The following is a 16,009-nucleotide window of genomic DNA, read 5'->3' as shown; positions in this document are numbered from 1 at the left end:
TTTTTCCAGCAAAGCTACTCCGATGGAGGTTCAAGAGGATATTATTCAAATATTGGGAGTGCCGGAGATCAAACAATATGAAAATTATTTGGACCTTCCTTCTTTTGTAGGTCGCAGGAAAAAGGCTAGCTTTATGTACATAAAGGAAAGAGTTTTGTCAAAACTTCGGGGATGGAGAGAGAAGCTTCTTTCTCAAGCAGGTAGGGAGGTGCTTCTAAAAGCGGCAGTGCAAGCTATTCCGACTTATTCGATGAGCTATTTCAAGTTAACCCAAACACTTTGCCATGAACTAGAGACTATGATACGTAAATTTTGGTAGAGCCAAAGAGGTGAGAGGAAAATTCACTAGATTAAATGGAGTAAATTGTGTTGGCCTAAGAATGAAGGGGGGATGGGTTTCAGGGACTTACAGAAATTTAATGATGCAATGTTGGGGAAACAATTTTGGCAGTTATTGAGTAATCAAGACTCTCTTTTTTATAGATTCTTCAAAGAAAAATTTTGATGCTAAAGAGAATAGAGGGTCCTTTGCGTGGAAGAATATGCTCAAAGGAAGAGACATCATTAGGAAAGGTTTGAGATAGAGGATTGGGGATGGATCATGTGTTCGAATTTTCCAGCACAACTGGCTACCAGAATCTTAGTCAGGAAGAGTACTCTCCCCTGTTGGGGATATTCCTCATTCTGCTACGGTTTCTACCTTCATTGACCACAACCTGCGTGGTTAGAGAGCCAAAGAAATTGATAGAAATTTTTTGCCTTTTGAAGCGGCCATCATCAAAGCTATACCATTGAGTTTTTTTGTGAATGCAAATTCTATTTTTTGGCCGAAGACAATGGATGGAATTTATTCAGTTAAATCTGGATACAAACTTCTTTTGGAGGAGGACGACAAAGACGTAGCTGGTGTGGCTACTGCAGAAGTGATGAAGGGTGTTTGGAGTAGAATTTAGAAGCTTAAGGTGCCAAACCGTGTTAGAAATCTTCTCTGGCATGTAGAGAATGATTCTCTACCAACTAAAACAAATCCGTTAAAGAGGAAACTTCTGGATGATGCTCTCTGTCCCCACTACAAACTCAGCCCCGAGGATGGCCTTCATGCCCTATGGTCCCACCTTGAGTTATTAGTTGCGTGGCAAGCTAATTTCGCAAACTTATAGGCTACTTCAGGCTGCACTGCCTTCCTGGACGTTATCCACTGTGCCCAACATGATCTATCATGTTTTGATTTATTTGCTATGACAGTTTAGATGATATGGTTGTGAAGGAATAAAATGAGAGTTGATGAAGATTCCTACCCGTTGACTCAAGTTAGCTTCATGGCCTATGATTCACTTCAGGAATTTCAGCAACTCCACCCCCACTCACAGCAGGATTCCTCGAATAGCTTGGTCTGTACATTGGTGCCCTCCTCCACCTAGGTTAGTCAAGGTAAATTTTGATGGTGCCTTTTTCTCTAGAGAAAACATTATTGGTCTCGGCATAATAATTCAAAATAATCAAGGATAGTTATGCTTGCTTTATCAGAACAAATTCCATTACCAGCTTCAATAGAGATAGTAGAAGTGTTAGCGGCATGTCGAGCTCTCCTTTTTGCTCAAGAGTTGCGCTTTGAGAATTTGGTGATGGAAGGTGATTCTGAAATCATTATTAATGCTATCAAAGGCGACAATATGAACTTGTCTGACTATGTTCATTTGCTACAGGACATTAAGGTGGCATTTGGTACGAAGTAATGTTTTAAGATTCTTAGGAATATTGAAAGATTCATATGTTTGGTTGCAAATTACACAAGGGAATCAAATGTCAGGGGTATCTGGATTCCCACATAACCCCCTTCTTTTAGAAATGTGGATTCCCTTTGAAACAAGTGGGTATCTAGATTCCTAAACTTAAAAAATTACATTTGTTATAAATTGACAATTTTACCATTTTTCACTTATCATTTAACCGATGGAGATAAAACATACATATAAAAAAAAAAAATTGGAAATAAAACATAAAACAAATTATCAATATCTATTCCTTTATTTTTATCTCTTCCCACCACAACAATATAAATGATAAAATAAAATATTTATATCTCCTATTTGGGATTGGTTATTTGCTAAAATAAAATAAAATATTTATTTTTATTAACAAAACATGATGTTGTGATTTCCATAAAGAAGAAGAATTTAAATAGTTATTTTTTGTATTATACATGTCATTTTGAAATGTTAGACTATTATTTTAATAAATTTGTCCTAATTTATAGTTTATATTTTGTTTATTATTATTTATTTAGAGGAAGATTAAAAAAATTGATATTAGGTTTATAAATCTAAGGATAGTACGAGAAAAATAAATAATTCCTTTAAAATTGCTATGAATAAACCAAACATTGAAATAATTATATTCCAAAACATTCAAATTGCAAGATATCACATTCCAAATAATCTAGATGTTAGGGATAATGTTGATTCCCCCGTACCAAACGCCATCTAAGCTTCTTAGCTGTTCTTCCAGAGATGTTTCTTTTTACCATGTTAGAAGGACAAGGGAATTGTGTAGCTTGAAGGTTAGTTAGATGGGCTATATGTAGCCATTTTCTTGTCTAGATGGAAGATGATGTTCCTCGGGATATTTTTGATGTATACAACTATGATTTATGTTTGATTAATGAATAATACTACCACTTTCTAGGGAGATTCTAGCCTTTTGCCCTTAATTTTTAAAAAATTTAGCAATATGTCCCTATTTCGAAACTATATAGGGATATGCCCCTGTTTCGATACTCGATTACCTTAAAATCAAATTTCATGAAATACTCGATTCGTAGAAAATCGAGTTATGTCAAATAAAACTAAAAAAAAAAAGAAAAAAAAGCAAGGAACTCGATTTTAGGGAAGTCGAGTTCAAAAACGCCGCTATAGTGCTTTAAAACGTCATTATAGGGTTTAAAAACGCCACTATAGAGCCCCTTGAACCTGGTATGGGTACTTTTAAAAAAAAATTGCAGGAAAACGCCGCTATAAGGCACTAAAACGTCACTATAGGGCCTAAAAATGCCACATAGGCACCCAGAATAGGAAGATTACACTCATAAAAATTTTTGCAGGAAAACGCCGCTATAAGGCCTTAAAACGTCACTATAGGGCTTAAAAACGCCACTATAGGGCTTAAAAACGCCACTATAGGGCACCCTGAATATGAGCAATTACACTTATAAAAAAATTTGCAAGAAAATGCCGCTATAAGGCTTTAAAACGTCACTATAGAGCTTAAAAACGCCACTATAGAACTCCTTGAATATGGGGCAATTACACTTATAATTTTTTTTTTGCATGGAACTCGATTTCCTGAAACTCAAGTCCCATGGAAATTTTTTTTTTTTAAATATTTTTTTAAGTTTCATAGGGTATAACTCGATTTTCTACAAATCGAGTATTTAATTGAACTCGATTTTAGGATAATCGAGTATCGAAACAGGGGCACGCTCCTATATAGTTTGCAAACAAGAGCATATTGCCAAATTTTTTTTATAATTAAGGGTAAAATGCCAGAATCTCCCACTTTCTATGGCTTCTTCTCCCAAAGAAAAAAAAAAATAAAGACCCTCTATGTAAAATGACATGAATAACCCTCATAAAAAAGAAAGTTGAATCCAATCAATCTATCAACGAATTCCCAATTGTTTGTGGTGTCACTCTCTTCTCTAGTGTAGACTCTACGACTACGACACCTTTCTTCATTCAGCCGCCAAGCGAAGGCGGTCTGCGGTCCTCTACTCTGTACGGATGACTCGCCAAACACCACGTGCCACCCTTCACTCCACGTCATCGATTCTCTCTCTCACAACATTAACAACAACCACTGCCATATATCCCAGCCCCATTCTATACACATAACCCCACACACACACACTCTCTCTCTCTCTCTAAAAATGGCAAACCAATACCTGAAGCGTATCTTCCATAACAATCGTAAGTCCTAATATCCTATAGTTTATAAATTCAAAATCCCACTCTTCAATTTCTTTGTGTTTCAACTTTCAATTAACTATATATTTATTTGTGATAACTAAATTTCCAAGTTTCTATATGATGTTTCATGATTTCTCGTTGTGGTTGTTTGTTCTGCTTTTGATTTTGATTTTATTTTTTGTTCTGCATCATTGTCAACGTAATAGCAGCTAATTAAGAATAATTTTATCTCACAAAAAAAACTATACTATAGCTGAATTCAGTCATAGGTTATTAATAATTTTTACTGGACTGGTTCGATATATATATATTTTTTTTGTTGTATGTATAATTAATCATGTTCAATGTGGTGATTGAGAACTAGTAGTATATAAACAATGGTTCATGGTATAGTCGGTGCTAGCTATGCTGTATATGTTATGAACTGGTTAACTTTTTTTTTTTTTTTACCATTGATTGTTAAGAAAATAAGGAGTACATGATTTTTTTGTGCGAATTGGGTCCAGTTTGATCTCTGGAGGATCCTTGGAAATGTGTTTAGATAATGAGAAAAAAAAAAAAAAAAAAGAAGAAGATATAATAGTCAATGGGATAACTTTTTGAGCCGAGGGAGAGTCGAGGATTTAAGAAGGTTGAAGGCTTAACTAATAGCTCTGTTACTCACTCTAGAACACTCTTACAATGTAAAGGGTGCACTTGGAGATGCTTTTTCCTATCAGATAGAATTTAGAATGCACGGGTATGGGTGCGATATTGTGACATGAAAAATTTTTGAAAATTCATAACATGACACGGCAGATAGGATACCGTTGCAACATGAATATGACACCGGTATGACACTCCAAATAAAGTGTCTGTGCTTCCTATTAGAATGTTAGTTGTAGGCAACCAAGGCTACTTTGTAACAAGTGAGGTATTGGAAAACAATACGGGGTGATAATGCTAACAGAAACGCAAAGTAATTTTATTCCCCGCTCATTAGTCATGTTTTAAAGTGGAACTGTAAATTTGGGAAAACATAAAATGTTACCCGAAATGCAAAGTCATTTTGTTTTCTACTCAATAGTCATGTTTTAAGGTGTAATTCTAAATTGGGAAAACATTTTCTTGAATTTTAGATTTTTTCTTGTTTGTCTGAATGAGAAATTTTTGTTTATCAATATTGCGTGGTTGGTTCTTTTGACAGATTATACCAAAAAATTGCTGAAGGGACAGGGAACTTGTCAGAGTTATGTGTATGGTATTCTTAATCGGTTTCAGTGGCAACGGTCAAAAGCAGATAAAGCAGAAGCAGATTTACTAAAAGAAGCTACGGATGCATCTCAAGTTTCTTTGAGGTCTAAAGTTGAGAAGATGGAAGATGATTCTAGGCTCAGCAAATACAGTTCTGATGAGGAAGATTTCACTGATGGAAAGTGGAAGTTAGAACTTGCTTGGCTCACAAAAGCCCTTGAACCAGCCCTGCAATTGTGTAGGTGGGCTCTGCCAACAGGTCTGTTTATTCTAGTTCATGGTCATCTAATGGGATAACTTGTAGGGAAGGTGCTACACTTGGCTTACTGTATGAATCAATCATGGCACTATGATAGAGTCTTTTTGTTTGTGTCAATTTGTCTGACATTGGAACTTTGGAACAAGCATCTAAGAACAGATGACTCAATTGACTTAAAACATTCTTAAAACTGAACCACATTATCTTTAATTTTTGTTTTTGGTCTTCCAAAGAAACAGAGGTTGAGTGGTAACCTTTCAATATCCATGTCATCATGTTGGCTGATATAAAATTCAAAATTTGCAGGAGATGGAATCGGAAACAAATCCTTACCCAGTAGTCGATCTGTTTCAGAAATCATTGCAAGCATTCAACGGAGTAAGATTGGGATTGAGGATTGGAGCTTGAGTGACCTTACCATTGGCTTGTATCTTATTTATCTCCGTCAAGTAGCTACAAAACCATTTGAAGATGTTAAGGGTGTTCAGATATCATCAGATTCAATAGTAATTCAATGTCCTTGTTATTGATGAAATATATGATATGCACACTCAACAAATATTATTTTTCTTACCTTCTGTTTATGTATTTTGTTTCAGTAATCCAAAGTTCTTATTAGGTAGTGATTTCATAATTTAGGTGCATGATCTCATCTACCACCTAGAGTTAGCGAAAGGTTCTTATAAGGATAGTCCTGCTATGCTTGCAAGGAACAGCATGCTTCGAGAAAGCAATGTTTTGAAGTTTGTAAAAAGTTCCAGTGTGATGAGGCCTGGATATTATATTGGGATTGATAATCGTAGGAAACTAGTGATTCTTGGAATTCGTGGAACTCAGACTGTCTATGACCTTATCACTGATATTGTTTCTTCAAGTGATGGAGAAATGACATTTGAAGGTTATTCCACTCACTTTGGCACTGCTGAAGCTGCTCGTTGGTTTCTCTTTCATGAGATGGGAACCATTAGGAACTGCTTGGAGAAATATGAGGTGTTGAAAATTTAACTTTGATCTGTTTACAGATGTTGTTTTCTTTCAATCCTCCCCACATTCCCCACCCACACCCCCCCCCCCCCCCCCCCCAAACCCTCTTTCCTTCTTATTTTTTTGGGTACCATCGTAGTGAGCCTAACTCATTAACAGGGATATAGGTTAAGGCTTGTGGGTCATTCTCTCGGAGGTGCCACAGCTTCTTTATTAGCAATAATGCTTCGCAGAAAGTCATACATGGAACTCGGATTTAGCCCTGATATTGTTTCTGCTGTTGGATATGCAACTCCACCTTGTGTTTCCAGAGAACTTGCAGAAAACTGTTCTGATTTTGTTACAACTGTTGTCATGCAGGTAGGTGGATGTAATTGATGGTCTCTCAGTTATGTGTTTGTTGTTTCCATCGTTTAAATGATCATGCTTATGTCCTCTTATTGCTTCTCATTTTTCCTTCTATTCAGGATGATATTGTACCTAGGTTAAGTGCAGCTTCTCTAACAAGGCTGAGGAACGAAATCCTTCAAACTGATTGGTAATCAAAACCTAACCTATTCAAAGCTAATACTACTGTTCTTTTATGGTATGCTAAGTTCAAATACACACATGAGTTAAGGAAGTGTTTTTAAGGATAAGGGCATTCTAGATGCCAAAAGGAATTATAAATCAAATTCAGCCATTGATATCAAGGAATTATTTCATGCTTGCTAGTTCATTCAATGCACAAGTATTTTTCTCTCAAGCCTTAAGGAATTACAAACTTTCACAATATCAATTATTCAGGTTTTTGAACTTGCATTTTCAGATTGATGCTTGTTGGAAATCTGGAACAAAATTATCACATAATAGAACTTCTTTCTTTTAAATGGAATGAAACCCATTTTGGCCATGCCTATCTTGCAGTTTCTGTGTCATCTGTTACCATGAAGGCAACTTTATCAATTTTTTCTTAAAGGGGCTTAAATTGGCCTAAAACTTTATTTCATAGTTTACCCTTTGACAAACCCTAGATTTTCAGGTCATTTTTTTAAAAAAAAATTTATTCTTGAATGAGTTGTCCCTTGTCTATTGCCTTATCGACTTTCATCAAATTGAATTGACTCTTGTAATGATCTGAGGATCATGCATTTTGCATTAATGTTCCGTAACTTCAAGTTTGATCATATATTTGAAGTTTGTTGAATAATCAAATTGCATAAACATCAACTGATCATAATTCAATTTTGAATTGTATGTAGCAGTTGTTGATGTTGTATCACTAGTTTTTATTAGGAACACATTAGAAGCTGAAAAAAAAAACAAAAACCCTAGTTTTAGGGGATTGCCGACACTCAAAATGGTCCAATCAGCAGTCCCATCCCACATTAGAGTGCCAATCGGTCCTCCTTGGTCCAATGGCTTCTAAACTTCTGTGGCAGCTCCTCCTCATTGTCATGCGCATGGAACAACCTTGGTTGGTCAGTCTTGAGCTTGGTTGGAGCAGATTACAACCTTGGCACTTGTAGGGTTAGTTAGTTACAAGTAGATAGGGTCAAACAGGGCTCATGCACATGTAACACATTAATCACTTGTAAATTTTTTGGAGCACATGCTTAACTAGGAGCCAGTAGAAGTGAACCATGTGTGGCCAATTAGAAATTAGAATAGGGCATGAGATGTAAATAGATTCATGAAACCATCAATTGGGAAATCAATAAAGAATAACCATTTTTTTTTTAAGAATAACCATTTTGTTTTATAAGTTTTGTTTCTCTCTAATCTTTTTTTGGAGGTAGAGACTCCCTTGAAGAAGTCTCATCATTTTTAGGTGGTGTTTCTTTTGAAGTAGTCACAAGTCATTCAATTAATCTCCATTTGTATGCAACCCATCAATTGGATCCATCACCAACCAAATCCCTAGTCACAATTTGAACCCTAGTCTCATTTCCCTTAAGCCCTATCTCATTTCACTTCAAGAACTCTCATCAATCATTGAAATCACCTTAACCAAGGGCCGTACCTGAAACCTGAATGTCTTCAACATCAAACCTCTAAGCTTCAAAACCATCTAGAATTTACATCGAACTCCCAAAACAAACCCATTCTTAGGTGATATTCAAACCCCTTTGGTTCCCAAAACCCTAAATCCAAACATTTCTAGACCAAGAACTCACTTGAATCTTCAAGGAACACTAACCCTAATTGTTTTCCTAACAGTTTGAAAGATCACTCATTTTCTACCGTCATCACCAATTTATGTTATTGTTGCACTTTTCGATGAATCTGTAGTGGCATTATATTTTTTAGATCTCTCCAAAAATCCTGAAAATTTATTTAACTCAAAACAAAAGTAAAAAATGTATATACCAATAAACATTTATTGTAAATAAACTTATATATATATATACACACACATGTATGTGTGTGTATTAAATTTTATTTTTTTAAATGCTTAGAGTGCGTTTGTTTCGCCTGAAAAGCATTTCAAGAAATCATTTTACACCCTGCCGTGTGTTTGGTTGCACATGAAAAATTTGGTCAAACGGAAAATCATTTCCGTTGACGGTAAAATGTGGCTGGCTGAAGTGTAAAATAGATTATAGATCTATTTTACCGTCAAACCATTTCCAGGAAAACAAAAAAAGCATCAAACCAAGAGAGAGAGAGAGAGAGAGAGAGGCCGGTCACTGTCACACAGAGAGAGAGAGTGAGACAAAGCTGCCCACCGTCAAAGAGAGAGAGGCCGGTCTCCTGAACTTGAGATCGACGGCACCGCCGTCTGGGCCGTGCCTCTCCCTCATCACCGATCGCCAGCTATCATCGATCCACAAACACCCAAGACCCACCTCTCCAATCGCCAGCCATGCACTGACGAGATAGGTTGAGCTCTGATCTTGACAACCGACCGTAGGCCATGCACCGTCGTCACCACCCAAGACTGATCTCATCGCCACCACTAAAGATCGTCGCCACCACTGAAGACCGATCTCTCTTTCCCGATCTATCTCTCTTTCCCTCAACCTCTCAATCTTTCTTTCTTTGATCTCTGATTTTTTTTTTTTTGGTTGTTGTGGTGGTGTGGGTGGTGGTGTTTTGGTGGTTTTTGTGTTGTGTGGTGATGGGTTTTGTGTGGATAGTGGTGGATTTTTTGTGGGTGGTGGTGGATTTTCTAATATAAAATTTGTTTGGAAGCTGAGAAAATGTGAAAAATTTGTAGGAAAATAGCATTTTCAAAATGTTACCAAACATTGGAAATCGTTTTCCAAAACATTTTCCATTGCACGCCCAAACGCCCGGATTTTAATTTCCTTACGGGAATTCATTTTCTCTTGCATTCATTTTACAATCGGAATTCAATTTAAATCGAACCAAACACAGCCTTAATAACAAAGTTCAATGGATTTCTTTTCTCTAATATGAATCCTATTGGTGTCAACACATATATTGATTGGTCAATTGGGCAACATTAGCCATCGCTATATAGTTAAATAATAGTAGAAGCAAATAGTTCCCTAGACTTTTAAGATTCTTGCTTGCAACAATACTTGCAAAACCCTATGCAATCTAATCTTACAACAATACTTGCAGAACCCTATGCAATCTGAGAACCATCCATACTATTTGCATAATGTTTTTATTTTTTATACTCCCAGCCTTCCCATTTGTGTCTTTAACAGCCTTTAATAGTAGTTGAGCATTTTGGTAAGTTATTAGGATTCTATAATTCAATTCATCACCTAGATTTTGGAGAAATAATTCAAATCCTTTGAAAATCCATATTTTCTAAACATATCTTCGTTGTTTTCAATTATTCTTGCTTATAACATTTATATATTGGCAGCATGTGGTAAATTGACATAAACAATCAAATTGATCAGCTACAATTCTAAGGTTATCTATTCTTCATATTGTGTAAATAATAACTAATAATGAAACAGGAAACAATTTCACTATCCAATCAATAGTAATGGGTATATTGACAATAAAAGGCCAAAATGCAAAAACACCTCTTGGGATTTGGGTCAACTGACCCCTAGGGTTTCAATTCCTCCTTATAACTCTCTGAGGATTATAAATCTGTGAAAGTGATCCCTATGTATTACCAAAAAAATCATTTTAACTAAAATTTAATGAAAATAATATAAAATCCAATTAAACTATTTTTAAAAACAATTAAATAATTTTAAAAATAAAAATTAATAAAAACAGATATGAAATCTTTCTCTCTCTCTCTCTCTCTCTCTCTCTCTCCCTTACAACTTGGACCTTCCTGGCTGAGTCTCATGCTCATCAATTGTTTGATTGCCGCTGCTCACCACCATCTCCGTCAATTGGGTGATGAGAGATCTTTGAAAGTGTCAAGAACTGTGCCTGAAAACCTGTTGCTGTTGAGATGGAGTAGTGACATATCAGTGAGTAAAGATAGTTCCTTGACAAGAGTGCCTTGAACGAAGATTTGCATGATTGACGTCTTTCCCTGCAACCACTGTAACAGGTGATGCAACCATCTCTTGCGAATCCGAACAAAAGACTCCTTTGTAAGAACACACGTTTTTTAAAATCTTCGATGGGTCATCTGTGATTGCAGATTACCATGCTAAAGAGCAGTATAAGCTCTGCTGAGCTTTCTAAGCTTTGGAACTGAAGACCCAAAACCCGTCGGAGTTTTGGATTTGAAGTCATTTTTTGTGGAATTTTAGGGCTTGCGCAAGTTGAAACTGAGGGAATGGATTGTATCTGTTAGTGAATTGTAGCTTTTGCTGATTATGCCAGGGGAAATTGTTAGACTCTATTTGGCTGTTGGGAAAATTGAGGAAAATAAAATCAACGGAGATGGTGGTAAGCAGTGGCAATTGACGGAGAAGACGAAGCCTGGAACTAGGCCATGGAGGTCCGAGTTGTGGCAAAGAGAGAAAGTGTAAGAGAGGGAGACAAAGAGAAAAAGAGAGTTTTTGTCTTTGTTTTTATTAATTATTTTCATTGTTCTATAGCATATGAGTTGTGGTCTATGGTTTTTTGTTTGTTTGGTATCCATTGGGCTATGCTGTATAAAGTTAGTGAGCTGTTAGCTTCTTGGCAAAGCAAGTTCGGTAGACATCGAAATATTGATTTATGGAGGTTTGTGTCGCATTGTTTGTTCTGGTGTTTATTGTGAGAGCGAAATGCTAAATGCTTTGAGGATTATGAAAGGTTTACTCTTGACATTAAGGCTGTGTTTGGTTCCCGTAAAATATTTTCCGAAAAATAAATATTTTTCGGAAATGTTATTTTCGGGAAAGGAAAATATTTTCAAGTGTTTGGTTGCATTCCAAAAAATATTTTGGAAAATATTTTCTGGTGTTTGGTTGTATTCTTGAAAATGCTTTAGAAAACCCATTTTTATCATGTTTCTCACATTTTCTTAGCTTCCAAACAAATATTAATATCATTTCTCAGTAAATAAACACAAAAGAAACAAATCCCAACAAAAAAAATTCATCAAATCCGGTCAAATTGAGAGAGAAAGAGAGAGAGAGAGAGAGAGAGAGAGAGAGAGGCGACTGGGTTTGATGAATGGGGATGACGAATCTGGGTCGAGGACGTCGAAGCTAGGTCGAGGACAAAACCCAAATTCTCAATACCCAACAAAAATAGCATGAGAACGATTGGTTTTGGGGTGCGACGAGAACGATTGGTTTTGGGTGGATCGGTGCTGGGGTGCGACGATCTCGCCGGTGGTGCAATCGGCGCGATAAGGGTCTGAGATGGTGCGATCGAATGGGTTTTCTAGGTTTGACGAATGGGTTTGGGCATTGCTCGACGAACGAGCTCGGTCTTGGATTTTCTGGGTTCGTCGAAGTCGGTTTCTGGGTTCGCAATTTCTCTTCTTTCTCTCTCTCTCTCTCTCTCTCTTTGCGAATCTGAGTCCGGAAATGGCGAGACGATCTCGATGATCGGTGACTGGGTTCGACGAGGGTGGGTTTGAACGATCGGAGCGGTGCGATCGTCTTGCTCCGATGCGATCTGGTTGTATTCTTGCTCCGACAAGGCGATCTTCTTGCTCTTTCTCTCTCTCTCTCTTCTATTTTCCAAGGCCATAAATCATTTGAAGTGAAAATGAAAACGGAAATCATTTTCCACCGTTTTGGCTATATTTTACGGTCAACCCAGAAATGCTTTTCAGTTTGACCCAATTTGAAGTAACAACCAAACACCCACTTTTCCGGAAAATCATTTCCGGAATCAGTTTGAAGCCAAAACAAACACAGCCTAAGTCTTTCTTTTTCCTTACTCTCCTTCATTGGAGTTTAGTTGTGCCATCTTGTTCTTGTTTATCTCTCCTCGATCTTTTTGATCGTTTTAATTTGGGATCTTGATTTGTGCCGCTATAGTACACTACTAGTGTACTTGGTTGGCTTTTCTTTTTTCTTAATAAAAATTTTTACATTACTTATATATATTAATTATTTTTTATAATAATTTTAGTAAAATTTTATATTAATTTCATTCAATTTTATTTAAAAATGATATATATATATATATATATTATATAATACATAGGGATCAATTTCTAAGATATTAAAACCTCAAGAAGTTATAAGGAAGAATTGAAACCCCAGGGGTCATTTTGCAATTGATCCAAACCCCAGGAGGTGTTTTTGCATTTTGACCAAATTAAAATTAATAGAAAGAAATTATGACGTTAATATAACTTAATAGTTGAAACAAAAGAAAAATCTTAGCACTTAATAGGCAAATCCATTTGAGTATATATATCAAAATATATGATATACATATATCATATTTTGAGATGAAAATTGCTCTAGAAAAATCTGTATTATACCTTGATATTAAAGTATTAAATGAATAGAGAAATTTGTTTGATGATAGGAATGCGTTCTTGTGAAGGATATTCAGCAGCAAATCTTCATGCTCTGTGATGGTCTTAATAAGCTGGCTTGGTCTTCCCCTTGAAGATATATTTAATCGTGGCAGCAAACCATAAAAGCTTCACCTCAACATCAATGCTTGGTCTTGAATTGATAATTTGGAAGAGGCATAGGAGAAGATAATGGCGACTGAAGAGAGGAACTGACTCCCATGAACCAATTCCCTAACAAACTCAATGGCTTCCCAATAATAAATCTGTTAAAAGAAGATCAAACCAAATTAAATCATAATTTGTTTAGTCTCGGGTTTCTTTAGTTTAGTTCAATAGAGACAAGTTATATTTGGTTTCAACTTACATATAACAATTTAGCACAATAAAATCAAAATTAAGAAAATTAATATTATGATGTTGTCTTGGAAAACTACCAAGAGCCTTGTAGCTAAACTAGCACCTCCTAGTGTTTACAATGGAGATGTCCAAGGTTCAAATTCCCCTTCCCCCATTTTAACTATTAAATTATCATTATAGAAGAAGAAAAAAATGCTGACGTGGAAAATTGTGAGTTTTCAAAAGCTGATATGGCACAAAAAGAATGAGTCAATAAAAAGTATAAGGCTTTCATTTTATATGCATTATAGAGAAAGTGTCATTACAGTTTATGAGTCTGTCAATTTCATTTTTAAGGTATCTAATATTATTCTGGGGCAGTGGTTGGTAAACACTGTAAACAGTTATTTACATCAAGGATCTTTTTCCTCCCTTCAAATATAGATCACCAAACATGTGAAGGGCTAGTTATATTTTGTAGCATATAGAAGCTGGTTTCTTCTGTATATTGAAGGTAGCTTCTCTTGTTTCAGACATCACTTTTCCATGCACATGGAAGTTTTTTTTGGTAATGGACTATTTTTCTTCTCTCTTATTAAAAAACTTATGGAACTTAATTCTTGCATTTTTGTCAGGATGAGTGTGATTGAGAAGGAAGACTGGAAAAATGTAATAGGTCTGGTTACAAATGCAAAGCAAGTTGTGTCTTCAGTGCAAGATGTAGCTCGAAAGCTTGCTGATTATACAAAATTCAGGAACAATGACACTTCCTCTGGTAAGATCTACCCGCACTGCCCTGAATGTTTGCAGATGTTATTGTGTTAAACCTCTGACAACTATAGCTTTGGATTTTGCCATCTGAATTTTTTTTAATTAGTTTTGGCCCCAAGGGGAAGGGGAAGGGGAAGGGGAAGGGAAAGGGAAGATTTAAACTTGTGACCTTTATGAAGCATGGTCCCCAGCTGATTGTACTACCCCTTGGGGTTTCCATATGATGACGTAGTGATTATTCATAATTCACAGGTGTTTTATCTTTATGGTTCTTTCATCAGTTACCTGTGCCTTAAATGTTAAGATGGATCCTGAATCAGTAAGTCCATTTAATCCGATGTTGGATTTTATCATCCTTTTCTGGGAACTTTTAGAATTGGTGCTGGTTCCTCCCCAACCTACCCCCAAAACTTCTCTTATCTCTCATTTTCCTTTCATTGTGTGTACGTCTGTCTGCCAAACATATCTACCCCACCCCCTCCCCCTTTTTTGATTCTTTCTAACTGCCTGAGGGTTGTTCATACGAAGGTTGTTACAGAAGCCAGGTAAGAGAATGAAGTGAACTGTTGTTTGGAGTGCATTTTGATTGTAGAAGTAAAGTTATGGAATTCTCTTTTCAAAGAAGCTATATGCTTCTCATGATAACAAAAATGTAGTGAACAGTTCTCTTTCCATAGGAAGGTTGTTACAGAAGCCGGGTAAGAGAATGAAGTGAACTGTTGTTTGGACTGCCATTTGATTGTAGAAGTAAAGTTATGGAATTCTCTTTTCAAAGAAGCTATCTGCTTCTCATGATAACAAAAATGTAGTGTTTACTTTAGTTGTAGCAATCCTTGGATTAACATTAATCTATATAGTTAAGCTTATCATGCCATACTTATTAATTTGCCACATTTGCAATCTCCCATTCACCAAAGTGTTGTTTTGGTATTTGAACAGAAAGTTCATTTACAAAGGAGTCAACTACTGCCACTGTATTACCTATTACCTCCAACACAGCAAAAGAGAATGCTGTTGTCATTGAAAAGGAAGGAGCTGTCTCTGCAGTGCCTCAGGAGTTATTTGTACCAGGAACTCTTTTCTATCTAAAGAGGAATCCGGACACTGAGGCTGGCAGAGGCGGGGAGTATTTCACACTTTTGAAAAGGCATCCAGGGGAACATTTCCAGAGGATAGTGCTCTCAAACAACTTAATTTCAAACCACAAGTGTGATAGCCATTTATATGCTTTAAGAGATGTACTCAAAGGCTTCCCAGGACCCAAGGACGAAGCCATTTTCAGATGAATGAAAGCTTAATGTTTTATGATGAGTAGTGTTATACAAACATATCATACTACGTTCTCCAAATACACGGGGTTGGATCCAAGATGCAGTCTCGTGAAATCTTTGCCTCTATGTTTGTATGAAAATTTTGTCCAAAGAGCTTGTTTGTTGTGTTATTTTTTATTTTTTACTCCGGTAGTCTTCTGTAATGTATTAATAAATGTTATTATGGTTTTCTGTAATTTGACAGATTTTTAGGGGGAAATAATGTCAATCTTTAGTGATTAAGCTTCATCATTTGTTTATCTTTTGGTATCAGAATCTCCCTTATTAATATGCAGTTTTGTTTTTT

At 36.1% G+C, this 16,009-nt stretch overlaps 1 protein-coding gene and 1 long non-coding RNA gene across 2 annotated transcripts; both read left to right on the top strand.

Annotated features, from left to right (window-relative positions):
* The first annotated feature begins 3,650 nt into the window (after nucleotides 1-3,650).
* Nucleotides 3,651-15,962, top strand: LOC126698373 (uncharacterized). The gene is made up of 8 exons (XM_050395542.1): nucleotides 3,651-3,965; nucleotides 5,152-5,457; nucleotides 5,764-5,963; nucleotides 6,097-6,447; nucleotides 6,601-6,801; nucleotides 6,909-6,979; nucleotides 14,257-14,396; nucleotides 15,332-15,962. Exons 1-8 carry the CDS (start codon nucleotides 3,926-3,928, stop codon nucleotides 15,676-15,678), a joined length of 1,656 nt encoding a protein of 551 aa, XP_050251499.1. The 5' UTR covers nucleotides 3,651-3,925; the 3' UTR covers nucleotides 15,679-15,962.
* Nucleotides 6,986-11,553, top strand: LOC126698375 (uncharacterized). Its single transcript, XR_007646439.1, has 2 exons — nucleotides 6,986-10,918; nucleotides 11,012-11,553. It is a non-coding gene; the product is annotated as an uncharacterized LOC126698375 (long non-coding RNA).
* Nucleotides 15,963-16,009: the final 47 nt, after the last annotated feature.

The sequence above is a fragment of the Quercus robur genome, chromosome 9 (genome assembly GCF_932294415.1).
Source record: "Quercus robur chromosome 9, dhQueRobu3.1, whole genome shotgun sequence".
Lineage (NCBI taxonomy): Eukaryota > Viridiplantae > Streptophyta > Magnoliopsida > Fagales > Fagaceae > Quercus > Quercus robur.
The sequence above is the reverse complement of the archived record's forward strand: the minus strand, read 5'-3'. Positions and strand labels throughout refer to the sequence as shown.

Excerpts from the sequence above, each read along its gene's own strand:
- LOC126698373 (XM_050395542.1), top strand. The coding sequence starts at position 3,926 with ATGGCAAACCAATACCTGAAGCGTATCTTCCATAACAATC. Across the intron at positions 5,458-5,763 it reads TAGGTGGGCTCTGCCAACAG|GAGATGGAATCGGAAACAAA; the intron begins GTCTGTTTATTC and ends CAAAATTTGCAG. Across the intron at positions 6,980-14,256 it reads GAAATCCTTCAAACTGATTG|GATGAGTGTGATTGAGAAGG; the intron begins GTAATCAAAACC and ends CATTTTTGTCAG.